This window comes from Lygodium microphyllum, chromosome 8 (assembly GCF_053477565.2).
Source record: "Lygodium microphyllum isolate KBCC chromosome 8, Lygodium_microphyllum_v1.1.10, whole genome shotgun sequence".
Lineage (NCBI taxonomy): Eukaryota > Viridiplantae > Streptophyta > Polypodiopsida > Schizaeales > Lygodiaceae > Lygodium > Lygodium microphyllum.
This window is the reverse complement of record NC_141142.1, coordinates 31,856,667-31,883,318: the sequence shown is the minus strand read 5'-3', so window position 1 is coordinate 31,883,318 and position 26,652 is coordinate 31,856,667. Positions and strand designations below refer to the sequence as shown.

The 26,652-nt window shown below is 40.1% G+C and overlaps 1 protein-coding gene across 1 annotated transcript; it reads right to left on the bottom strand.

The window, feature by feature from the left end:
* Positions 1–2,582: 2,582 nt before the first annotated feature.
* PUR5 (phosphoribosylformylglycinamidine cyclo-ligase, chloroplast / phosphoribosyl-aminoimidazole synthetase / AIR synthase (PUR5)) lies at positions 2,583–26,332 on the bottom strand. The gene is made up of 8 exons (XM_087682740.1): positions 25,851–26,332; positions 8,186–8,280; positions 8,002–8,103; positions 7,808–7,867; positions 4,816–4,988; positions 3,438–3,546; positions 3,185–3,343; positions 2,583–3,094 (listed from the first exon to the last, which is right to left on the bottom strand). The coding sequence occupies exons 1-8, from the start codon at positions 26,137–26,139 to the stop codon at positions 2,927–2,929; spliced, it is 1,155 nt and encodes a 384-aa protein (XP_087538866.1). The 5' UTR covers positions 26,140–26,332; the 3' UTR covers positions 2,583–2,926.
* Positions 26,333–26,652: the final 320 nt, after the last annotated feature.

Here is a 26,652-nt window from a genome sequence, read left to right as displayed (position 1 = left end):
ACAGAAATTGATAGCCACCATGAAATGACAAAAGAAAAGTTGTTGAGAGTGAAAGGACAAAGTTCTATGAACATCTGCTAACACCATGTCGCCTAAATCTTAAAGACATCAATGTCCACCACCTTCTCTTCTTTCCAAATTCCTAAAGCTCAAGAAAATCAAAGTTCCCAATCCAACAAGAAGCAAGTACTTAAGAGTAATAGTAATGAGCATCGATCTTAAGCTTAAGGTCACCCAACATTATGTAACTCTCTTCTATTATCTTTCACTTATGTCTATCACACAAAGTTACACCTCACATCAAAAAAAACTTGCTTTAATTGCCCCTCGATCAAGAGCATGGAGGAAGTGAGTCTCCAAAGCTCAACTCACAAGCTATTGGCTATAAGTGTGCGTATGGCTAATATAAAAAGGGCTTCATAAGCATGTCAATGGGCTATTTTGCTTGCTTAATAGCAACAAAAGGCTTTCCATATTGAACCACCTACTTTTAAAGATTGCCATTTGTCCCCTACCACCCATAGTGCCCTCTCAACATTTACCATGAGTCTCAATGTGACAACCTAGGTATGCACATCAATCCACACAGACCTAGCTATCAACTCTTCAATCTGACAACACCACAAGCTTCTAACTCAAACTTGTGGTGTATAAAGAAGTTCTAATAAAATGCACAAAAACATCGAAGGTCTCCAATAAGCATATCAAAGCAAAGACCATGATTTATACGAAGTGTTGATGATCATCCTATGTCATCAAAACCTTCAGCCATTACCTTTGGGATGAGGCGTAATTTGCTATGAAACGGCTTTAAAATTGCATCATACTTCTACCTCCTTACTTAGGTTCTTTGTGGTCATGCCCATCTTCCTTTCAAGGAAATGGGATGACCTAACTTCTTCAACTTGCATTATAAGGGAAAAGAAACTCCCATGGTCCCTCTTGCCACACGAAACTTGCTTTCAAATCCTAATGCAGAGGAATGTGAGAAGACTAGCACAAAATGTCGAGAGAATATATAGGCAAGGATCGCCTAGTATAAGTTTATAATAATGATGGATTGGTCAATTATATCAAAACATTATGACTACTAACCATACAACCAAACACAACATACACTAGAAAGAATACTAGCTAGCACAATCCCAACCGTGACGAGGTTGTTTAGAAAAGAATTGTCAACTTCTTTATACTATCGATGCCAACAAAAACCTCACAAAACACGAGTCCTTATATTAAAGGCAATCCACGAGTTGACTATTCTAAAATTCTACTATTTTGACAAATTATACTTTGACATGAATTTCACATTACCAATCAAATTTCAGGGCACACCACAACATGAAAGCCATCCCCTTATCCCAAAACAAAGATTCCAATCTCAGCATTAACCTATACAAAGGTAGCACCTCCTATCAGTTGTTACGATACACAAAATCATCTAGTTTACTTCCCATGCCAACTCATTGTGATACACTACAACGTATGGTTCAATGGGAGGTTCAAAACCAAAAACTTCCGATTGGGCTCTTCACGTGCGTCTCAAACAATGGCATATATTGAGTGTCTACTTGATATGTGGCACAAAGCAATACTGAGAATTTCACGTTTTTAGCTACAGAGATTCTTTGGAAAACCGAGACATGCAGGAAGGGCCTTGAGTTGATGAAGTAGTTCATGCAACAAGAGCAACTGGTCTACCATGCTACTACCATTGTGCAATCGAATGCCGATGCTAGCCTTTGGGAATTGGGAATAGTTTTTGCCATCTTTGAAGCAAAATATCGAACTATCCTACTTCCACTATGCTCATTGAGAGTTGGCAAAAGATTCCTGTGCACCTCAATTGTACTCCTTCATAAAATGTGGCAAGCCGACTTCTTATGTAGGAAAGCATCCATTGCAGTAGAGTATCTCCCAAATCATTCATTGTTCAAGACCTGAGAAGAGCTTTTACTTCATGGCGAAAAAATGCCTTAACTTTATCGACGATGTAGTTGATGACAAGAGTCAGTGTTTGCATCTGTATAAACCTGACCAGCTTTATCCACATGCAAATGGTTAGTAAACCACCGCTCACTTGCCTCTGTATACCCTTCCATAAGAAACCATCATTGTCCCTTAATAATAGCATCCGTGCACTGATAAACCTTAGATGCCTCAATAGATCCTTATGAGTCATTTCACTTTATGATACTTCAAAGTGTGTGCATTTACACTGCTCCACTTTGTTTTAGCAAATCTTGTTCATGCTTTTAGGAGTGAAGGTAAGCATGTCAGCTATGGTGTTGCGTCCTTTTTCCAATCTGCCCCTGCTCTATTATGATCATACATTACCTTTCTATATGCCCCACCCATAGCCACTGCTTTTCGCCGAGCATAACACCCATACACCAAAAAATGAGGTACCTTGAAGATGATGACTTTGGTATGGATCGTTTCACTTCAGGACACTAGGGTGTGCATCTGCAACCACACTGCCTGCTTTTTCACCAGAAGCATAATTTTAACAAGCACTGAGAGTAGTCCAAAATCCCAAATGACAAGGTGCAGCAAAAACATAGTAAGAACAATTGATCATGTCAACATAGAACAGCTCCTTCACCAGAAAATACGTTTTTAGATACACTACAGAGAAGCAATCCAAAATCCTCAATTATGAAGTACAGTGGACGTTGAGTTTGATCAACAAAGTGTAGAACCCCAAAAATCAACACTTCGCACTATTACCTATATGGTAGAAAGAGGGTGTAACTGCTATCTCTTGTCACATTATTGGATGAAGGACCACATTAATGGTCACACAAATAGGACTCTTCTCGGGGCTTATTGTTGCTTTAGCAATGATTGTAACAGCTCATGCGGGATGTGGGGCTAAAAATGATACTCATAAAATAAGCAAGACCAAGGAAATACAAGAAGATTTCTAGCTGTAAGCCACACCTGCTCCCTTTACTACATGGCCAATTTCAAATATTTTTTTCTCTCCTTCCCTGGCAGTTATAGCTTCGGCTTTTTCAGGACTAGCCACAATCACCATGCCAATACCCATGTTGAAGGTCCTTCGCATCTCTGCATCTTGAACATGACCTGTCTGTACTCGTCAACAACCAGTTTTGTGGGTCAACTCCCTATTTTGAGGTACAAATTAAAACATGAGCTAAACTTTTGAAGCAGCACTTACCTTTTCTATCCACTTGAAAATGGGTGGTACTTCCCAGGATCCTACAGTAACCGATGCTCCTAGTCCATCAGGAAAGATTCGTGGTATGTTGTCTGTAAAGCCACCTCCAGTAATATGAGCTAGGCCTTTAACCTCTCCTCTGTTTACGAGGTCTAGAACCTGACAGCAAAGTCATTATTTCAAACATTGTGCCCAAAAGGAGTAAGCAAAATCAATTTCAGGTAAGTTCCAAGCTTGTGAGAACCAACTCTACCTGTTTTACGTAAATCACCGTGGGTGCCATCAGCGCCTCACCTATTGTAGTCCTGCCATCTGATCCTGGTAAGATGTCATCAAGTGAAGCTCCACAATCAGCAACAACCCTGTTGGCACAAAGCAAAAATTTTAAGATACAGCTCATGTGATCAGCTTTAAAGACCTCTAAAAACCTAATTCAAGAAACAAGCATCTTGTAAACACAGCAATCTTCAATTCTGCAAAAGAGGTGAAAATATTGATGGAGTTATGAATCTGTTGTGATACAGGGGTAGTAAAAAGAATTTCGATCAGCCCAACCTTGTCAGTATCCTCGACCCACATTAGACACTCATGAGAGAGACAAAGCATTGAGACAAATTGGTTACTAAACTAAGGAGCATCCTGTTACATCCAATAGCAAATTGCAAATTGCGAGAAGTGATTGCCCTGTAGAATGTTCGGGTACATGGAGGTTCCTTTGAGCAGTATGCTCACTCTGCTAGCACATGATCTTGTTCACAGCTAAATGGTGGCATGGAACCTTCAATGATGTACTTTGGGCTACAGCAAACAGTAAGTCTTTAGAAACACAGAATGCTGTATAGAAGGTAAGGGCCTCAGAGAAATAGAATCTAGAAGCCCAAACTGTTGCAAACTATCTAGGAAATGTTGTAAAAAAGTTTCAGGGAAGCCTAACACCATGCAGAAATGGAGGAATTGTCAAAGGTTACGTGGGAAAGTCTGAGTGATAGTAGAAAAGTTTTAAGGAAATTGGGAAGTGTTGTGGGGAAGCAGGAGGGGAGAGTCACATAAAAGACTTGGGCAAACTAGAAAACGTTGTAGGGAACTTGGGTTTAGGAGGAGCTACACCACCACGTGAGGGTGTGAGCACATGAAACCATGTGCACAAGAGTCGAGTAGAGAGATTGCTTGTGGACTGTCAAATGTCAAGCCTATCTTCAAAGAAAGACCCAAGATGGCATTTATGTGGGTGCCCAATTTAAAAATATCAACCAAGACATCACAATTAGGGGGAAGGCAAAGAGAAAAGCTAGCTTATGTTTTAGGGCAGACTTGTGTGCAAGTAAAATATAAAATATGATCAAGCATGTCTTGCAAGCAGATGATTCTTCTATTGGTAACCAACCATGAGACATCCAGGGATACATGCATATGTGACTTTAGCCCTAGACAAGACATTTCATTTGCTTAAACTGATAGAATTCAGCTTTAGGAAGAATCATTCACAGGAAATAAGAACATGGTGCATATATTGAATCACATAGTCTAATGTTTATTATTAACAGCCACGATCAGGCTTCAATAAGATAACTTCCAAAGTGAACTTGATACAGAGAACACCAGAAAATGCACATAGGCTATAAATAACAGACCTCCTTACAAGCGAGAAGCCGTTAGAATGTACACCACTTGATGGAATTCCAAGAAGCACATCTCCTTCTTTTATAGATTTCCCATCCACAACGTCACTTTTCTTGACAATGCCCACAGCAAAACCACTCAGATCATATTCTCCTTCAGAATAAAATCCTGGCATCTCCGCAGTCTGGAATCAGGTCAAACTATTCAAGTTTTAAAAGATGGACGCAATATTCTTAATGTGTGCCACCCAACAAACCACATAATAAAAACTTGTTGCCATTGATGTCATATGAAACTCCTGCAATGCAGATAAAAAAATCAAATAACTAATTGTTTGACAAGAGAGCTAAAAGTAGAGAAGTATGCCTCACTTTTTCTACCAAAACAGATTTCCAATATAAGATTTCTCTCTGACAAAACAGAGATCTGTATCTTGTGGCAACAGTCACAATGACCACAGATCCGAATAATCCAACGGTTTTTAAACAGCTCTAGAGCTTGGCAATGCACTCAAGCCACTGAGTAAATAGAGATCTGTTAGCATTCAGTGTGTCTCTACTATCAGCTCCTGGCTGTGGGCTCCAGCCATCAGAGACAGACAAAGACACTGGAGCTCTGTCCTGGCCACGTACAAATTGTGAATCCACCTCCAAACTGCCTAGCACTTCATGTTTGTCTACCCACCCTAAATTTGGCTGCCCCACCTTGTTTAAGGAAATGCATGCTGGCTGAACCACATCAATACGTCAGAAACTGAACTGTTGATGCAACAGGTGTGACTCTCTCTCTCTCTCTCTCTCTCTCTCCCTTGGTAAAAGGTAATTGTATTAATTACGAAAAAAGGAACAAGTTTACATGATTACAAGATACACGATGGCTATAAACTCCAAAAGAGTTACAAAAAGTCATGGCAACGACGCAGAGGAAATTGCCATATGCCAAGGAAGCAAGTCCTCCCGAGGAAGTAAGTCAGAGTGCCGAATGAGATCTATCTGCCAATGCAAGAGGCCTTTAAGCCTAGCAATATGTCCCTGAACATTGTAGGCTGAATCAAAAAGAAAAGCATTCCGAATGGTCCAATTGTGCCAACAGCCCCAGTATCTAGGAATCTCTCTCTCTCTCTCTCTCTCTCTCTCTCTCTCTCTCTCTCTCTCTCTCTCTCTCTCTCTCTCTCTCTCTCTCTCTCTCTCCATTCATTACTCGACTCTTAGGGTAACACGGGTATCAAGTGGCCACTCCATAGCTATCTCTCTCACAACCATTGCCATTAAGGAGTCCGTTCTTGTTATCATCAACAAGATTGTCAACTTCAATAAGCAAAAGGAATATGCTTTCTCCATCCAATTTTAGTATAATCCTTCTACTCATGATCAATGTTTATCTCTAATGCTGTTTCTATTTTGACAATGGTGCTTCTCAAGCTTAAGCACATTACCTCTTGTCAAAAATTATTTACTTCTCTCTCCCATACACCTAAGGTGGCCACCATTATGTGCCAACAATACCTCTTATGCAATAAACAGCATTGATCATGTGCACATTGCTATTGCTTTTGGCACTTCTATGACATCGTCGGATGGACTTTATGTGCCAAGCATTAAGAAGAACCTTTTCCATCTCAACTATTGCGATTTCCAAATATCGAGCTATTTATGATGATCCTCGATGTTTGGTTTACAATGATCAGATATGTTATTCCGTTGTATTGACGGCACTCACTTCAAGACTGTATTGTCTTCGTTCTTATGATCAACAATATGTTGAAATCTCTATTGATCATGCTCTTTCAGCAAGCAATTCTTTTATGACGCTTGTTCTTTCTAGGCATCATATTTCATAGAGGCTGATTTTTATCTCACGCATTGGTGATCTGCTTATTATTACGATCAGTGTTGTCCAAATCGCAACACTATAGCATAATTTACAGCATCCCCCTACTGTCAATTATTTTGGTATACTTCATCCTCCTTTGGCTGCCCAATTTGTCCAATGTCACCATTGACGAGGCATCCTTACATCCTCTAAACATTATTGAGTATCCTAGTCAACCAAGATATTTTACAGCCCTTACGTGAATCATTGGCAAGCAGTGAAGAGTGTATACATAGATGTCAAAGACGCCAAGGATTTAAACCTTCTCTTCAAGGACACTTTGACAAATCTTATTATGAAGGCTCTTCGTTCATCGGAGTTTCAAGCTTTGCAGCTATCTCTACATTTGATACCTTTTCAAACATGACCTGTCATTTATTGCATTGTCACAGGTTGCTACATCCATCAAGATGAACATGTGCGACCATGACCACATTTATATTTTCTAGGAATATCTATCTCCTCCTAGATTGGTTTGTCTATACTATGGAGGGCAATTGGTAGGCTATCTCATTGGCTACCCATTAATGCCCTTTGGTCAATGGTTGGGAAACCCAGCTGGCCTAAACTGTCACTTAGGACAATTACAATACTTGAGACCTTGGTACCTTTAGGGTTGGTGTTTCTTATGATGGTGAAGATATTACCCGATATTTAGGGCTAGGGTTATCCATAAATAGACACTTTGTGCAACTCTAGCATATTAAGAGTGGCATTATTCATTGTGGTCTATCAAGCATTGTACTTTCATTCAATCATTAATATGTTGCTTTCATTGTGATTGAATCACACACACACACACAACTACTCTACTCCTGGGTCAACATTTACACACACATTTTGATAGGCAATCTGGAAATTTGACTTTAAGAAAAGTACAATATCAATGTTCACAAAGAGTGGTACAATATCAATGTTCACAAAGAGTGGAACACACACTCAGGATGGAACACAATTAAGGTGAAATCCCAATACAAAATCTACTAGGACTATCAAGAGATATATTCTACTAAAACTTCCATTTCTCTGAGAAAATGCTTTCAGAAGCTCATACATGATAGATAAAATAACGTCAAACTACCACAATTGAAAAATTACAAGATTATCAGTTAAAAAAGATTACAAGGTTACCTCTCCACCTAAAAGGACACAATCAGATTGCTTACAACCTTCAACAATTCCTTTAATAACCTGCACAAAAGATGTATGAGACTACAAGTCAAAGTTACACATAACAAGAGGTATTGCAATAAATGACTGTGAATACACATTGTATAATTGCTAGTAAGCAATAGCCAAAAAGTAGTGTCATAAAAGGAGCTAACCTGCTCAGCCAAATCAACGTCAAGGTGACTCGTAGCAAAGTAGTCAAGAAAAAACAGTGGCTTTGCTCCTGATGTCACAATATCGTTTACACTCATGGCAACCTGGTTAGTGCCGATAAATATCAGATGAATTGACTATACAGTAATGTGCAAACAGACCATACAAGTCATACCAACAGAATACCAAGTCTATTCCAATTGTATCATGCTTTCCGGTCTCAAAGGCAAGTTTTAATTTGGTTCCAACTCCATCGGTGCCAGCTACCAAATATGAATCTCCTGTTCAAAGATCAAACAATTCCAATCCATCAAATAAATAAATATCGAAACTCGGAAAACAGCCCACTGTAAAATGAAGTTGAAGGCACCTTTAAAAAACAGCAATTCTACAAGACAACTTAATAAGTGTTCCAACCACCTAAATATGCTAAGTGTATGCAAAACTGTTAAGCAGACAGGGTGTTTGCTGTCTAAAGGGCAGCACTAAATGACTTACACCTGTACTTTTGCCCAAATTCTGCCGGCCACCTGCTGCATGTCCTGGTGCTTTGTGCAGCTAAATTTTCCCAAACAAAGCTGAATGAGAGAGCCAAATCTGCTGTTTTTGAACAGTTTTTCACAATCTTGCCCTTTATTGGTTGACTGCTGGGAGCACTGCTGATGACAACTCCCACAAACCATGATTTTAGGACTCCCCAGTGTAGTCTCAGAGAAGACTCAAAAACTGCATGGAGATCCAAACCACTAAACCCCCAACCCCCCCAGAAAAGATCTGCCCAGAGGAGTATTTGTGCTGCTTTATCTGTTGGAAAGATGTACAAAATGGAGCATCAAGAGCAACGTCAAGCAGAGTGGAGAGTGCTTTGGCTGAGGTCAAGGCAGTGTTGTACGCAACAGACTTTCAACTTGGCCTACATCAGAGTGATATACTTACCTTTGCAACCACACATACCATTAGCTGAAATCTGTCCTCTGTCATGCAGAAGGGAACGGAGAAGTGTTGTGTAAAATTACACAAGAACTTGCACAGAAGCACACAGCAAAGTGATGCAAGATGCATAGAAAACTCATGGTAGAGAGAATCTGAACATGGAACAGCAAAATATGGCAAAATGGGAGCAAACACAGAGGACGACCGATATACAGTGAAAATGAAAGCAGTTTCAGCACTGACCTGAATGCAACAGGGAGCACATTGGCACAAGAGCTGTACCTTTGAGTCTAAACTTCAAGCTGACACAACTGACAACAGTTTAAACAATTAGCAGTTTGGTCATCTCCTACTTGTCATCCCTACACTAAGGTCAACGAGGGACATTACTAATTCTGAGCTCTGTCCACTTAGGCCCCAGTCTTAAAGCACTGCCACTTTTTAATCCACTTGTGACAGACTAGTCTCCTAAGCACACAACCAAAAGCAAAAGGAGAATCCAGAGCAAAATGGTCCTGCTATTCATAGACTACAGCATTAAGACATTAGAATGACGTATACAAAGCGAAAAGGGCAGCCAACAGAAATTCCGCACTATGCTCCAGCCCTTATGCACTTCTACACACTCTTGCACTCCATATACTCAGAGTACCCTTTTTAACCACTAACATTAGTGCCTTGCACTAATCATAAATTACGCTGCATTGACCCTGAATTAGTTCTCCTTAAAACACCCCAAAAAGCAAGCAAAAGGAGAATCCAGGGCAAAATGATCCTACTATTCATAGACTACAGCATTAACACATTAGAATGATGTATACAAAGCGAAAAGGGCAGCCAACAGAAATTCCCCACTATGCTCCAGCCCTTATGCACTTCTACACACTCTTGCACTCCATATCCTCAGAGTACACTTTTTAGCCACTAACATTAGTGCTTTGCACTAATCATAAATTACACTGCATTAACCCCTAATTAGTACACCTTAAAACACCCCAAAAAGCAATTGATGCTTATTATCAAAAATTAATGGCTTTATTTTTGAACAGTAGGACAATGCACCAAAATCCTATGTAAATAGAGTCTGTTGTTAGTGCATCCCTTTATCCCTCATTATTACACTCAATCCCAGCCGTCAGCCCTCTACCCTCACACTGCTGCCAACACCCATGACATCATTCAGAGATGCTGCTGGTCCATTGCAGCCTGCTGCATGTTTGGAGGACATCTCCATCAGTGGAGGACACATCAGACTGCTGTCAGCCACAAACTGCTACAGTTTGTATTTTGGAGGCTGATCATCACCCAGAGCTCGTAGACAGGCCATCCTTGCTGCATATTCACTGTTCCAGTCTGACGACCTGCACAGATACCAATTAGACCTGCTGCCGACCTGACACAGTCACCAAGCTGCTGATGGTGTCAACCATCATCCCAGACCTGTGTTTTGCTACACAGCAGGCTGACCTGCCATCATTTTGCTGCCCAGCTGCCATACATGCTGGAGACGTCATCAAGATAATCCTCATACCTGCATTCTCTACTGCCATTTTAATCCAAGACTATCAAAGTCACTGGTGGACTGCTGTTGCTGTATTTCAGGATCTGTCTTGAGTTCAACACACTTCAACACCATTCTCAATCACCTCTGCCCCGATCCTTGAGACATGGATGTTTGAGGCGGCCTGATAGTATCACCCATATTCTCATTCATTCATTTTCATTCCACGTTCTACGAATAGTGTTCTACCTGTTGTCATACACTTTGCATCTTCTCTCTGTTTGACTTACCATTTCTTTACATCGTATAAGAGATTGATATTCTCTGTACATCGTATAAGAGATTGATATTCTCTGTACACTCCTAAGATGAAAAGGGTAGAGGTTCCTCCAAAGGAAAGCCTTCCTTACAAGCTCCACCAAGTGAGATGTACTTTCTCACCAAAACAGAATACATGTTTGTCTTAAGGCAAAGATTAGAGAGAGGTCGACACAAATTAAGCCCCCACACTCATGATCCACCTCTCACATCACCTTCAACTTATCACTCACTGATCAAGTCTACAATCTAGAGAAGCATGTGCATCAATCAGAAATCTATATTGGCGTGGATCCAAAACACTCAATTGAAAGAGGACACACTGGTTTGGGAACTAAGAGCTATCCTGTAATCCTTTTCATCAAATAACTACGATGCAAGGTATGTATGAATCATGATACAAATTTTGCAAGTCCTTTCAGTTCTCTCCTTGAAGCACAAGGAATGGGTATAACTAAGCATGAAGACCCAAACCCATACCAGTACATGAACACAATGAGAGGTGATTACAAAAGCACAAGGTCAAGTAATACCTCTATGTCACATGCTCATTCTAATGATTTTACTTTCGGTGCTTCATCACCACTTAATCAAAATCAACATTCACGATTTAAATTCCCGCTGACCCATTCAAAAAGTCCTTCTTCTTCTGCTGCATACACACACTCACCTTTATCACAGTTCTCCACATCGAAAGGATACTATTTCATCGGCATATATCCCATAGGTTTAAATCCTATCCCTCAACCGAGTGGTGATGATGCAACCATGGTGGCCCTTTGAAGCAGCCACACAATTTGGCAACACGTCAATGCTTAATGGGCCATCCCACACTTTGCCGCACATGCAACTCACAAATCAAACACCTTCCTTGGGGCAAACATCTAGACTCACCATGGCATGCCCTATGATGTTGCATGCAACATCTAGTCAATCACTAATCTATTCAATGCAGCCCACCTATCCAACACTTCCATTCATCCACTACAGCCAAGCATGCATTTACCGACAAGACTCCATCCATCAATGGGTCCAACTTCATAACCTGATCAAATTTAATACCGCATGCTTTGGATTTTCCAAGACTTGTAGGACCTTATTCAAGGGTTGGATCCCCAACCTAACTGTCATTGGCCTTCATATGAGGTAGTCCACTCTTGAAAGAAGAAAAACACCACACCTTGTCAAGCTGATGAAACATCTCATGCTCAAATTTCAATCACAATTACAACATTTCAAACTTGCATCTGTGCATTGAGCACATTTAGTTGACCACTATGTAGCAAAGTATCCAACATATCAATCTCGACCATAAGCTCCAAGAGTTCAAGATCACTGAGAGGTATGACTAGACAATCAAGTTGGTAGAATTTTGACTTTTTATTCACTAAAGTCACCACCACTGACCCACCAAAGTAAGATGATGACCAAGTCACTTTGTTCATGCATGAGCTACCCCCCCAATTATTCTAACTTCACACAACAAATCCTCTCATGGCCACAATAGCCCACCTTCTATGAATTTGAATATCAACTTTTGTATTTTGCAAGGTTGTTCAATTAGGTTTACAAGAAATCCCCTTTGCCACATTCATAGAGGGCCCTTGTTTCCACCCCTCAAAATGGGAAGTAAAAGATGAGAGAAAAACAACAATAAGTCCCAATCAAGTAGTGAGAAGCAAAGTAACTTGCCCCCATGATTGAAACCACGTTACAAAAACGTCTCTAAGAAAAATAAGTACTCCTAACATTGCCAAAAGTCTAGACACTTTGATGGTGAATGTTATTCACAAGGCAAGGACAATCCCACCCTCTACTCAACTTAGAAACTCGAGCGCATCAAGAGAGAACAATGCTACCCATCCTCCACTCCTTTTGTAGTGGGACCTCTTAACCTAACATTGAAAATGCTTTAGGTGCTTTATTGTTACACTAAAGAGCTCTAGTTACAAAACGGGTAATATCCTAACCCTTTTGTACTGGGAGCTCTTAGCCTAAGACTGAAGCATGTTCTATTGTCTCGTGTGGTGCTAATGCTTAATCCTTGTGTTTCAATCAAGAGCTAACAAATGTAAGAACTTAATGCTTTTTATCAAAGTGGAGACTCGAGTAGTTCAACAGCCCTTTATCAATTGCTCCTCTTTGTTCAAGACTGACATAGAGACTTCCCCTCTCAAGGCCAAGTTACAACCTTCCTTGAGGCTACCATAAGGCCATTTTAGCTTGATATGAACTTCACTTTTCTTCGTTAAATGCTTCTCCTTCCTCCCTTCAACATCGACACGATGGGTTGAGACATGGTGTCAACTTTCCCTTTCACCATCCAATGGTGAGAGTAGGATGGTTTCATACATTTGGTACAATGCGTTCAATACATAAATATGTACCATATGAAACATACACAAAAAATTTTAAAATAAAATACGTTGTTTCGTACATTCATTACAAAAATACCTATAAAATTATATATAAAATTAGCCTGCACATATAAAATGTGAAACTTAAAGATAGATCATGAAGAGACCTAGGCATTGTGAAGATGAATAAAAAGAAAGGAGGAGAGGGAGAGGAAGAGGGATTTGGAAAAGGGAAAGGGTGCAATATATATGAAAGATGTCATTAAGCTCTCATGAATCCAAATTTGGCAATTCCTAAAATTTAGGACGCTGCTTTTTTTAATAGTTATTCAAATAGAAATTATGTTCACGTCAAAGACTTTAGAATTTCAAGAACAATTTTGTCTTCAACAGCTATCTCAAATTCTTAAGCATTTGAGAGATTTCTAGAGTAGAAGGTTTAGAAGCTTCTTTCTCTAGAAAAGTGACATATGATATCTACAATAGAACATGGGTCATTTTAAAAAGATAAGGATCCTACACTTGTCATAATACTCAACGCTTATCATTTTCAACAAACACTTGTCATTTATAGTCTCTACTTTCCACTTTTGAGCACCCAAGCCCCATACCTATGTTTGCAACTCTCTCTCTTCATTTCCAACGAGCTCTAAGACTGAAATTTCAACGACATACTTTGTACTCTACTATCTATCACTCATCCAAGAAGCACTTTATACTTAGCTTGGTCAAGTCCAAAGCACTAAAGAAGAAAATCAGTTTGTTGCCTAGAGTGTAAAGAAATTAGGATTTCAAAACCCTAATTTTCAGGATAGCAACAAATAAGCCCATTGCATAATTAGGCTACTTGAAAAAATATATCATTTGCCTTTGCAATCCTAGTAGGCCCTTGGGCAGCCCATTGAAGCACCCTTGGTTCAATAATTTGGTTCCTTTTGGGTGGGACCTTTCCTCACTGTTCCAGCCTGATGGCTCCACAAGAGCTGATTCGACCTGTTGAAGACCTGATCTAGAGCATTCCCAGCTTGCATATTGCTGCCTGCAAAGTCACCCAGCTGCCGATGGCATCAACCCTCACCCCAGACCTGTGTTTTACTGTACAGCATGGTCATTTTGCTGCCTGGTTGACATACATGCTGCAAATGTTCTCAGGATCATCAGCATCCCTGCCATCTTCATCAGAGACTGTCAGAGCGACTTGTGGACTGTTGCTGCTGTGTTTCAGGATCTGTCTTACAAGTACAATGCACTGCAACACCACTCTCAACAGTCACCTCTGCCCCGGTCCTTGAAACACCAAAATTTGAGGCCCTGTGACTTTATCATCTATATTCTCATTCATTCATTTACAATGAGCATTCTATAGATTGTTTTCTACATGTTGTCGTACACTTGGCATTTTCTCTGTGTTTGCTATACCATTCCTTGACATAACCATGTTACCCAATCAAGGACAAATCTCCAATCTGCCACCAGCAATCCCAACCTGCAAACATCTAAATCCTCCAACCATGATCCACAATCTCAGCAACATCCTGCACTACTAGGTGTGAACACATGCAAAGGAAGTCATTAAAAACAATTGGCTCACTAACAAAGTGAGGACCAAAAGTGACCTTTAGTAGCCCAAAAACTCTGGTAAGTTGCAAAATACACCAAACTTTTAAAACTAATACAGCGTTGGCCACACTAGCTTTTTGACCATTAAAACTATCATCTACCACCACTTATACTATTTAAAACCTTTGGCTAATTAGTTGCTCATGGTCTGAAATTGTAGTAGAGTTTTGGCTTGTTCTTCAGTTCTAAACCAATCAGCAGTTTATTTATTGCAGCCTATGTTTACAGGCGGCTGCTGCTCCAACCAAGCGCCCTGTTTTGCTTGCGTTTTCTGCTGACGTCAACATCCGTACAGCCTGTGCATTCGTTTCAGCCTGCGTTTTGGTGTCTTAGCATCTCCTCCTGGCTGGGCGCTTGCATTATTAGGCCGTTTTTGCTGTTTCTGACAGCTTTTGATTGATTTTTTGACTTTTCACAGCAACTTTTGTCTTACTTTGGTCAGATTTTGGGTTATACTATATGTGAACTCTTGCTTTTTGCAGTCTGTGCTCGTGGTTTGGCTGTGTTCCCTCTCCAAATCTCTTCTTTTCTAAATCCTCCACAGATGGCTCCTCCCTGCACATCCATTGATGACAAGCTCCATGGCCCTAATTATTACACGTGGAGTGCGGTGATGAAGGCTTGGTTTATCCAGAAGTGGTCATGGTACGTGGTTGGCGGAGCTATGGCACTTCCTCAACAACCTTCTCCTATTCCATCTGATTTTGATAAAGACAACCATGAGGAGGCAGGGCCGTTACTCTCTATGGCCAGCTCCAGCAACTGAAGTTTGAACCCAAAGATACGATTCAATCATTCCTACTTCGTGTTACCTAACTCCAAGACCAGCTTCGCACTATGCAGTCTGTCCTATCAGAGGCACATCTTGTTGGTACGGTACTCTACAAGCTTCCTTGGGAGTTTGATGGAGTGGCGAATGCTTTACGGGCTGAGGCTACTTTGCAACTACAAGGGAGGCTTCCGTCACATTATGGAGGTTCAAGTGAGGCTCTTGCCGCTTTAGAGCGGGGTTTGAAGACAAAGAAGTAGAGGGCCCAGTGTTACCATTGTGGCAAGAAAGGTCATTTAAGGAAGGACTGCAAAGAGTTAGCAGCTTCCAAGAAGAAAAAGGAGCACAAGACGAAGCGGGATGCGGACTCCTCCGACAATCATCATCTGCCTCAGATTCCGACTCAACTCCTCCGACCAAGGCGAAGTCCAAGGCGCAAAAGGAATCTTCTTCTTCCGATCGTGGGAAGGACTTAGTGGCCCCTTCCTCAGCTGCTTTCTAGTGGTGGTGATCCCCAAAGAGGGAGTGTGAGAGGGTGGTGAGATGGGGCAGCCGTGCCTCATCTATATTTCTATACAGATGCACAGGATCCAGGGAGGGACATCCCTGACGCATCAAGCGAAGTCTGGCAGGTACAAATCCTGGAGCTGGGATTGACATTCGGGTTCATGATGGGTTGGTTCTTTGACAGAGAGCGGGTGGCTTTCGTCTGGACCTCACATGAGGGGACACTCTGGCGGTCTAGCCAAAGAAGGGGAATTCATGGCCATTTATGCACTGCGGCATTGGTGGCAGGATGGTCACGTGTGCTACTTCAGAGGCATTGTTGACAGACATTGAGAGCTGCAATGATCTTCTCTATCTTTAGAAGCTAGTACGATCGACATCGACATCGACATCAGGTTCATTCCGAGGCACCTTGGTGGTGGCTTGCGCACCCACTACTTGGGTATCCATGGTTCTACTTTGGTGGACATTGTTGTATGTACTATGATGCAACATTATCATTGTATACTTGATAGCATAGGGGTATAATTTAAAGGTATATGAGATTTCATGGTCATCTAAGATTTGGAAACAAGTATTTTACATGGAGATATTATCAAAATAGTTTGGATAGATCACATGGATGGGAATTTAAGTTAGAAATACAATTGTCTAGGACTAATGAAGCATAACACCCATGTGAAAGTGGATCAAGTTGTCAAGTGATCAATTGCATGAGAATGGGAGACCTAAGTTTTTTATGAAGGTCTATGATAAAATGCTTAAAGCTTAAAATATTGCATTCTTAATAAAATGCAAACTTTAAAGCTTGCGTAGCTCCTAGGATGGTACCAAAAGTTTCAAGGCGGCGATCATTGATGGCATCGAGGACTCAAGGATGCAACAATGCTACTTTTAAACTAGATAGCCTTCACAACAAGTGCTTGGATGCCTATAAAGGCGATTCGATGCTTATACAGTGCGCACATGGTGAGGAGGAGGTGATGCCATAGCTAGTGGCAATCGACTTATTGTTGCAAAGGGTATTGTTGAAGTACGTGGTGTTGGTGGAAAACCATGGAGAGGGTCGTATTGAAGAAGTATTCTTGTGAGTATTGTTGTTGTGATGGCTAAGGCCTAGATGGTGGCCCTCCATCCATTGCCTAATGGTGAAGAAGAGAAGCCAAGGCATAGGCTAAGGCTACTCGCATCAAAGGCTTGCTAATTTCAAGCATGCTAATGGATGTGCGGAGGCAACTTTTGGAGTGTAAGTCATTGCCAATTGGAAGCATCTTAGAAGAAGACCCACCCGAAGATGCTCTGAGGAGTTCTACTTGTCCACTTACTGTGGAGTTACAATAGAATTGTAACGTTGATACTCTTAGTCTATGAACCTTGAATAGAGAGCTTGATGCTTTTAGACAAAGACTAAGTATGAAGGTGCCATCATGTTAGATGTGGAGAGTTATTTTGTGTTTACTGTTTTCAAAGAGTTGGCCTTGCCAAGGAGTTATCCTCTTGGTGTGATAGCTATTAAGTTCATCAAAACGGGGTTATAATGTGGGCACACCCGTATAAACTATGTACCACTGAAACCTAAATAAAAAATTTGTAATGCTATACCCAATATAACATCCATCAAAAGTGTTTGTAAGCCATTCAAAATACAAAACTTCCTTAGCTAAGTAAACATAGTTACCAAGGACAAGGAACGGGGGACGAGGGACTCGGACTAGTATGGGGACCTAAAAAATGCATGTTTTTTAGACATAATTAAAATATCTGAAAAGAAACTATACAAATACAACAACTTAACTCAAAAACCTTCTAAAAATATCCCATAAAAGTTTAAAACAATGCATGAACCATGAGAGTTGCAACATAACGAATACTCAAATTAAAGAGTAAAAGCAATAATTGTCAATGCCAAATGGCGACTAAGAAATGTTGTGTGACTTAAAGACTAAAGTACAACAGTAAACACTAAACAAGAAACAATGCAAACTAACAAATATAGTAAAAGCTAAAATTGAGGAATCATAAATCCCATATGAGACAAAGACTAAAGTACGACAATAACCAACAAATAATGAGTCCTCGGACCAAAGACTACAAGAAACAGTACAAGCTGAGACACAATAGAACTAGTGGACTAAAGACTACAAGAAACGGTGCAAATAGTACAAACACTATGACATGTGGCATCCCCTCCATCCCATCCCACATGTCCCCCGTCCTGAGACGCATTCCCTTATGATGAAACATTGCATGGAAACGCAGGCATCAAATTGTCAGACACATATAGCTGCAAAACTAATGCCCCAAATGATACTATACTAGTGTTTATTTTTGCCACATTCACAACACGATTTCCATGACCAGCACTAGTACCTTGCATACCAACAAGCCCTTGAAGGCATCCCATGCCATACAAGGTCAAGTTCATTGATTGCTCTGGTGGTGATTCCCATGAGGCGATTGCTTGTGAGGTGAGACAATGGTTCCGAGGGGAGAATTGATGTTTCAAGTGTAAGCAAAGCAGTCTTATGTGTCACAATTGTCCTAAACGAGTGACATAGCAAAAGTTTGATACATGGGTTAGTTTAAGAAAGTTACAATAACTTCACATTAGATTCTAGTGGTAAATGAGGGTTTTATTGCGACAAGCACATGAACTTACTCTAAGACTTGGACACAATATACATTGCATTGGAATTTAATAAAGTGTTGGACATGAGCAAGGTCTTCGAACTTGTGGACTTTCAAAGGTTAAATGTGAGAGTTTTAATGAGGGCCAAGAGAGTGGTTTCTAACCTTCATTTAAGACATCATTGCCCAAGGCTCGAGCTAAGTTCAAGTGCTTGTCACGATCAAACCCTCGTTTGCTACAAAAAAATGTGTAGTATAACTTATAACTTTCTTAAACTAACCCATTAATCAAACTCTTTTCCTATCACTCATTCAGGACAGCCACAATGCATGAGACCACTTTGCTTATACTTGAAACATCAATTCTCCCCCTGAAACCATTGTCTCACCTCACAAGCAATCACCTAATAGGAGTCATCCTCCAAGCAATCAATAAAATTGACCTTTACCTTTACTTGCTTCATTGCAATCCCACCTCTCTTTTGTTTCTCCACTCTCGCAAGTAGTAGCCAACTCCATCACGTCCTCTAACATAGATTGCAACTATGCTTTAATATAAAAGCATCTAAAAAAGTCACAAAGTTTCAACACAACATCTTTCATGGAAAAAGAAAAAGAATACATGCACGAGAACTTTGAAAACCTTGTAAACAATATATCCATAAATTCATATACCTTCTAATTAAAGAATTCACACTACTTATGAAACCAATTCTCATGTTTACAAAAGTTCATGGAACCCATACCAAGCTAGATTGCCCCATCAAATTGGACGACCGATAGACCAAAATGCTAGCGCCCCTTGCGATATTTCTTTTCACATTAATCCCAAAACACTTGATGTACAACCAAGAATTAACTGAGGCAATTCTCCAACAGCATTTGGAACAATACGTTGTCTTCTGTAACCAACAACCACCAAGTTCGATTTGCCCCCCTAATCCAATGTGCATCCATGCACAAATTGGGTCTTAAACGCTTGCATGTAAGTCTCATATGACCAACCACATCATGCCCCATATTAGCCCTTAATTGTTGTATGCAAATCAACTCATGTATACATCCAAAATCTCATCTATTATACTATCCACTAATTGAATTTGCATCGAAAGCCTTCCTCAACCATAAAGACATGCATGCACACATTCCAATGCTCCTATGCAAACCCCAAATCCTTGTTGAGGCTCAACGATCACATTGAGATTGGTAAATCAACAATCACAAAACAATCAATTTCAAATCTAAGGTCAAATCTTCAATTTTCTTTACCATTTGGCGCATGCATCTGACATAGATGTGGAAAAGTGAAGCACAAGAGAAATTTCTACATTTACAATCCTAAAACAGTGACCAACATCAAAATCCCCAAATTTACTACTAATTTAAACAAATGCTGGCACAAATTATGTTTGCTACACTTGCATGCAAGTCACATTGGGTGTAGATGAGCAATCCTTCTCAAATCTACTACAATTTCTCAAATTTCCAACAAATCCTCTTATTGCAAGGTTAAGATTTAATGCCACACTTCTCAAGTCAACTAAGAAACCCTAATTTTTGTAATGATCCAAAGTTGTACCAACAACAAATTAGGATTGAGAGAACTCGCATCAATAGAGGGAAAAGTGAGGGAAAAGTGAGGTGTCACGAGGATGTGAAATTTCAATGTTGTGCTTGGTACTTGGCTTAGACATTAGTGAAATGTGCGCATGTGAGGTGCACACATGATGTGAAAGTCAAGTCACAATGATAGATCAAGGACCCCCACCTCGAGATGCCAATGGTGGCTGTCAAAGGCAAAAGTTGTAATTAGTTATACTAGTCAAATGCTAGGTAGTGCCTAGTATCAATTTTGGCCTTGGGTATTCAATTGACTAGTAAGTATCAATGGTGACACTAGGAACTAGGTATTCATTATCTAATAAATACTAGTTCGAGGATCAATTAATACACGAGGCTACCTGGGAGTCAAAATGGCCTAGCCAATTTAATTGTAGATGGGCATTACTAATTTTTTACACAATGACAAATGACTAAATTAATTTTTAGAATTATTAATTCTAAAGGTTAATTAAATGGCTTAAAATGTTATTTGGCAAAATCTACCCATGCAAGTGAGCAAAAGGTTGTTGGGGACTAGCTAAGTCTCATTCAAGCATTGTGGAGTTTGGAAAAAGGAAAAGAGAGCTGCTATTGCAATTTTTTAGCAAATCTTGATCAACCCAACCATTGGAGACTACAAAGAGCTGCAGCCAACTCTAACGCGACCATTAGAGGTAAGCAACAACCCCTATAGATCTACAAGCAAAGCAATATTAATTTTAGGGCCCATAGGGGCAAGTGACTGCATATGGGACTCTTCTTGGTAGTGGGCTACAATCATTCAACCATTCTTTACAAGGCAGTAGCAAATTTGAGCACTTTCTCACAATAGAAATTAGAGATTTCTCCCTTCTCAACTCTCTCTCTCTCTCCTCTACAAGAGATCCCTCAATCGATCTCAACCATAAAGGGTGGACAGCAAAGCCTTTGCTACTGTAAACCCTAATTTATAGCAAAAACTAGGGTTTAGTAACCACCTCGAATCTCGTGCCAAAAATTTGAAGGCTTGGTACTTAAAATCGGCAATTGGGATTCATGCAATGGCCAGAGATTTCAAAAAGCCAACCATCCCAATTGGATTTGGGGTTAGATTTGACCAACCAAGGGTCAATTGAAAGCCAATCCTTGGGTGAATCAAACGAGTTGTCCATCAGTAGGAAGATGGAGATGCAACCTCCGCCTAGAGCATCACATAGTACTCACAACCCCTTAGCTCTACTAAACCTAAATGAGCCTGATCCAACTTCGATTGAGACCCATACAAGCAAAGTGCAATACTAAAGATAATATGCCAAGTCACCCTTTTTTGCCCATTTCTCTCAATAGACGAAACAATCCTAAAATTTCACTAGGCAACACATGGAAACTTTACCTCCCCAAAACTTGCACCAGGTTCTAGGTCTTTTTCCAATTGGATTATACTAAGATTATTAGAGCTATCACATTGCTACAAAAATAATACATTTGCTATAATTCCAACTTGACAAAGACACAATATTGCACCTAGTTGACCAACCTCAATGTCATGTGTACTAGGCATGCCAAGAGCACCATATGCCTTGCCAAACATTCCAATGGGTTAGACATGAGATTTTACGCTCCACCAATCGTTCTAGGATACATTTGTTCCTCCATTTCATGCACTATTGACCATGTACCAAAAACGTTTGTGTCATATATACCAAATGAAGGAGTCTCATGATCAACAAAAGCATGAACATAGATCTTCCACAAGTGACGACAGTATTCCAAATGGCCCATATTTGGATACATGCCTTCCTGTCCAAAAGGTATAGTGTTTGCATTATCAAGATTCCTATGCATTTGAAACCTCTGTTTCTTATTGATTTTCACTATATCTATGCATTTAAGTCTAAATTTTTAAACGAGCATTTGCAACATACCGCTCATTCTGAGAACCCATACCAAGATTAGACATCGCATTACTTCCATTGTCTTTTGATGAGGCATCACTATAAAGCATTTCTTCATTGCTTAAGAAGAGACATGCTTGCTGAATTTTATAAAAATTGAATAGAATTTTAGCAAATTGCTTGCAATCCTAACTTGCAATCAAGTGCCTCAAGCCCATCTACTTGTGAGAATCAATGTGTCCTAATACTAGAACCTCGATACTACCCTTTCCTTTTACAAAAGGGTGGTGGAACCCACACTGAGCTAAATTGTCCCATGAAATTAAAATGAGCTAACACTTGATCGACCCCAAAACACTAGTCGCCTTTGCAATATTCTTTTCATATTAATTTCAAAACACCTATTGTACAACGAAAAATTCTTCAAGTTGATTCTCCAACAACATGTGGAATAATAAGTTCTCTTTTATAACTAACAACCACCAAGTTCAATTAACCCCTTGAATCTGATGCACATCCAAGCACAAATCGCATCTTCAACACATGTGCAAGACTCAAATAACCAACCGCATCAAGTCCCAAATTACCCTTAGCTATTGCAGCCAAATTAGCCCGCCTGTGGATCCAAAAGCTCATCTATTCTGCTATCCAATAACCAATCCGATTGGCATCAATAACCTTCCTCGATTACAAAGGCATGTATACACATTCAATGATGCCATGCAAACCCTAATCATTGTTAGTTACACGCTATGGTCAACAAATCGACAACCACAATATAATCAAGTTCAAATCTAAGGCTCAAATTTTCAATTTTCTTTACTATTTAACACAAGCATCTAACATAAATGAGGAAGAATAAAGCAAGAGAGAAAATTCTGCATTTCTAAACCTAAAACAATAACCAACACTAAAATCTCCAAATTTACCACTTAATTTTGAGCACATGAAGGCACAAATTGAATCTTCTACACTTGCATGTAAGTCAAATTAGTTGTAATCCTTCTCGCATCTACTTTAATTTCTCAAATTTCTAGAAAATCCTCTTGTTACATGATCAAGGTTTGATAGGATGCTTCTCAAGATAGTTGAGAAACCTTGATTTCTACAAAAAATTCAAAGATATACCAACGAATTAGGGTTGAGACAATTCACATCTACTAAGAGAGAAAAGATGAGCAACAAATTAGAGAAAATTTTGACTTTTCAAATGCTTACACAGCAATTGCCCTACTGTTCAAGCCCTAGAAAGTGTTGTAGATTATATCTCTTTGATATTCCTAAAGGCTCAACTGCACTCTCTCCAAAGAGCTTACCCTCATTAAAATAACATTAAATTGTCCCCATCCTCAGTTTTAAGTTCCTAACCTCTTTGAGCCTAAAAGTCTTGAAACTTTCCACAAACCTTAGTTTAGGACATTGAATCATTTAAATCTCTAACCTCCATGAGAACAGAAGTCATTTCCAATGAGGAAATTCAATGTCCCTAACAAAGATCTAATCTAGATACCCCACTAGCACGTGTCCACAACTCCTTCTACCAACATCTCCCACTACCAAAGCTAGGATTATCTATCACCATGACACTCATTTAACTTAATCTTGCAGGTGCAACTCAAGTGTGCACAACCTAAGTGTCCAAAGAGCATTAAGTTAAAATTTCATGTTCTCTTTACAACTTTCTTAGCCACATTTCGTAGTTCATTTGAGAAAAACTCACACTTTGGTACATTTTATAGTCTATCCATATGAAGTACTAGAGAATGGTTGAAAACATCTCAAACCGAGTGATACTCAAGTGCTCACAATGTGTATACACAAATATGAATCTCACCATAAAGCCACTCGATCTATAAGACTCTTCTATACATAAACAATCTTGAATCCCTCAAATTGTCCCACTAAAGCAAAGATATCATCCATTTTCTTCACTCAAAGGAAGACAAGTCTATCTTGGAGTCATGAGTTTCTTTGGTATTATCATTTATTGGTAACTAAGATTTGCGAAACCATTGAACCTATATGTTGTTTATGTAAGATACAAGATTATTATGTAGCAACTTTGTTTTCATTTACCAATCTTTGGCTCTTAGCTTCTTTCCCCAAGCACCAAGTTGACTCTCAAAACAGTTGTAAGACACTAATATTCTAAAATGCTCACACAATATGTGAAGTGAGCAAGACACAACCTCACAAGCTTCACAATAACAACATTCCAAGAAGCACAGCTAGCAAGACAATTAGTCTAAAGTAATGATGATGGATACAAGGGGAAAAGACTGACAACAATGGATCCATGTTGCACTCTTAACTCACATACCATCTTGCTCCCACACTCCTTATCTATTTTGTTCAATCTAGAACTTAACCATGTACTAGGGACCAAATTTGGCTTTAAATAGCCAAAAATATCTTAAATAAGTTACAAAGTAGACCAAATCATTCAATCCCTCTTTTTGACAAGCAAAGCACGAATTTATGGTCATTTCTTACCTCCAAAACATAGAGCAATTATGTACTCATGGTCTAAAATCATCTTTTAAAAGGTTTTGGCTCATTTTGTCACCACAACGATAGAAAAATTGCTTCCATGATCTTAGTTGCATTACACCACTTGGACTGCTTCCATCTCCTATCACCAACTTATCACTTTGCCTTTATATGGCAGCCTATACTCTGTATACTGCACTTCATACCCTTTAGCCACTTTAATCTACCATCCTTTCATATTTCCAAAATGAAATCAGCAAACTAGTTAAAATCAATAAGATGGCATAGTGATGAAAATTTGTACAATGTGCATAACAATACCCACATTGGGAGTCCCTAGTTATTAGGATCCTTGCATTGGCCTACACATCAACCCCACAAAATTTGGAAGATATACGGTTCTTAACATTCCAAAAATGAAAAGAGCCGCATGTGACAATGGGTAGGAACATTGATCAGCTAAAAGGGCACAATAAGATATGTTCATCCTTTCATGAAGCAACAAGAAACAGACTACCATTGCTCATTAGTAGAGGTAGAGTAAGAGGATGTATATGCAACAGCCTAAGAGGCTATATGGTTGAGTGAACATTGACTCTGTACAAAGGCAAAGAATAGTTCTTCTATGTGACAATGGTTTAGCCATAGCTATAAACCCAACACATTGAGTCTAGTACTTGACTCAAGAAGCCAAAATTTTGAACAAGTCCCTTTGTAACTAGGGTGCATGCTAGGACTACAGAAGTGACCCCTGATGAGCAGGTCAGCTGGTCTTATGGACTAACTGTGGGGTGGAATAAATACTTTTGGGACATGCAAGGTTGCCTCAACCAAAAGTTACTGCAAAACAGTTTGCATCGCTGCTCAGACAAAACACAAAATTGACCACCTAGTTTGAGCTAGTCAAATGGTCCTATGGACTTCGCCAAAGATAATCGTCTTAAAACATGTATCCTGGGCTTACATGTAGCACGCAGTGAACCAAATCCCATCATTTACTACACTCCCAGGATTGTCCCAGAAGACTCTAGAAGCTTAATGCTTATCCTGCTCAGTACCTGCCAACATTATTACCTCAGTGGGGTGGTGGCACATACAAAACAATCTTTGCCACTCCTCGACTAGCTCGTGCACAAATATGAGAAACGACACCTTCAAATGAGGTCTTCTTTAGCTCCTCGGACTGTCTATCAATTCTTAAAATCCACCATAATTGCTTCGATGTTAGATTGATTCCAATGCAGTAGCTTACCGAGGGGAAACAGGCCTCCAAAACCACCAATGCCTGGTGCCATTGCTGCGATCCTGCGAACAAGCTCACTTCCAGCATCGATGTCGACTCCTGCATCCTTGTATGACAGGCCAGTGCTAGCCCTGTCATTCATAAGGGCCCTGCAATGAAAGATGCCACTCGAACTGCAGGATGCGGCAGGTCTGACGGCAGAAGGATTGGCCCGAGCACAAGGGAAGCTCGAGAGACCGAAACAACGCTCAGGAGCTGTGGAGCACAGCTGACGAGCTGAAATGGCGAGGCCTTCCATTGAGAGGCCTGTGCAGGATATGAACTAGGGTTGCGGCTGGTACAGGAGGAGTGGTTCACTGATACGAAAGCCCGCCTTAAACCCCTGGCGCCAAAGGAAGACACAAGAAAAGGAGAATGGGCTCATGGGGAATGACAGAACGGAAGGCCCGGTTACGCAGGGCTACATTATTAGATTTGTTTTATTGTAATGCGGTCTTTCATAGTAACAAAGTAACCGCTAGGACCGCATATAAGTATGGGTGATTGGGGTCCTTGTAAATCGATGGTCCCCCTGCCCACCCACTAGCAAAATCTATACTATCTCTTATTTTCGTATTTCACGACTTGCAGATGATGTAACACACCATCGTTGGGCTCCCAAGGCCCCTTCTATTGTTGATGAAGTCTCACCCTTCCTTGTCATGCATATCCTTGGTTCTTGCCTTCTCTAGCACTCGCAAGGTGCATCACATCCTTCCGCTCCATCTATGAGCTCTATCAACCATTTCTGAGGGCCCTACAGTAGTAGCAT

Coding starts and splice junctions, on each gene's coding strand:
- PUR5 (XM_087682740.1), bottom strand. CDS start 26,139: ATGGAAGGCCTCGCCATTTCAGCTCGTCAGCTGTGCTCCACAGCTCCT. Junction 8,104..8,185: donor ATACAATTGGAATAGACTTG/GTATTCTGTTGG, acceptor GGCACTAACCAG/GTTGCCATGAGTGTAAACGA. Junction 7,868..8,001: donor ACGTTGATTTGGCTGAGCAG/GTTAGCTCCTTT, acceptor TCTTTTGTGCAG/GTTATTAAAGGAATTGTTGA.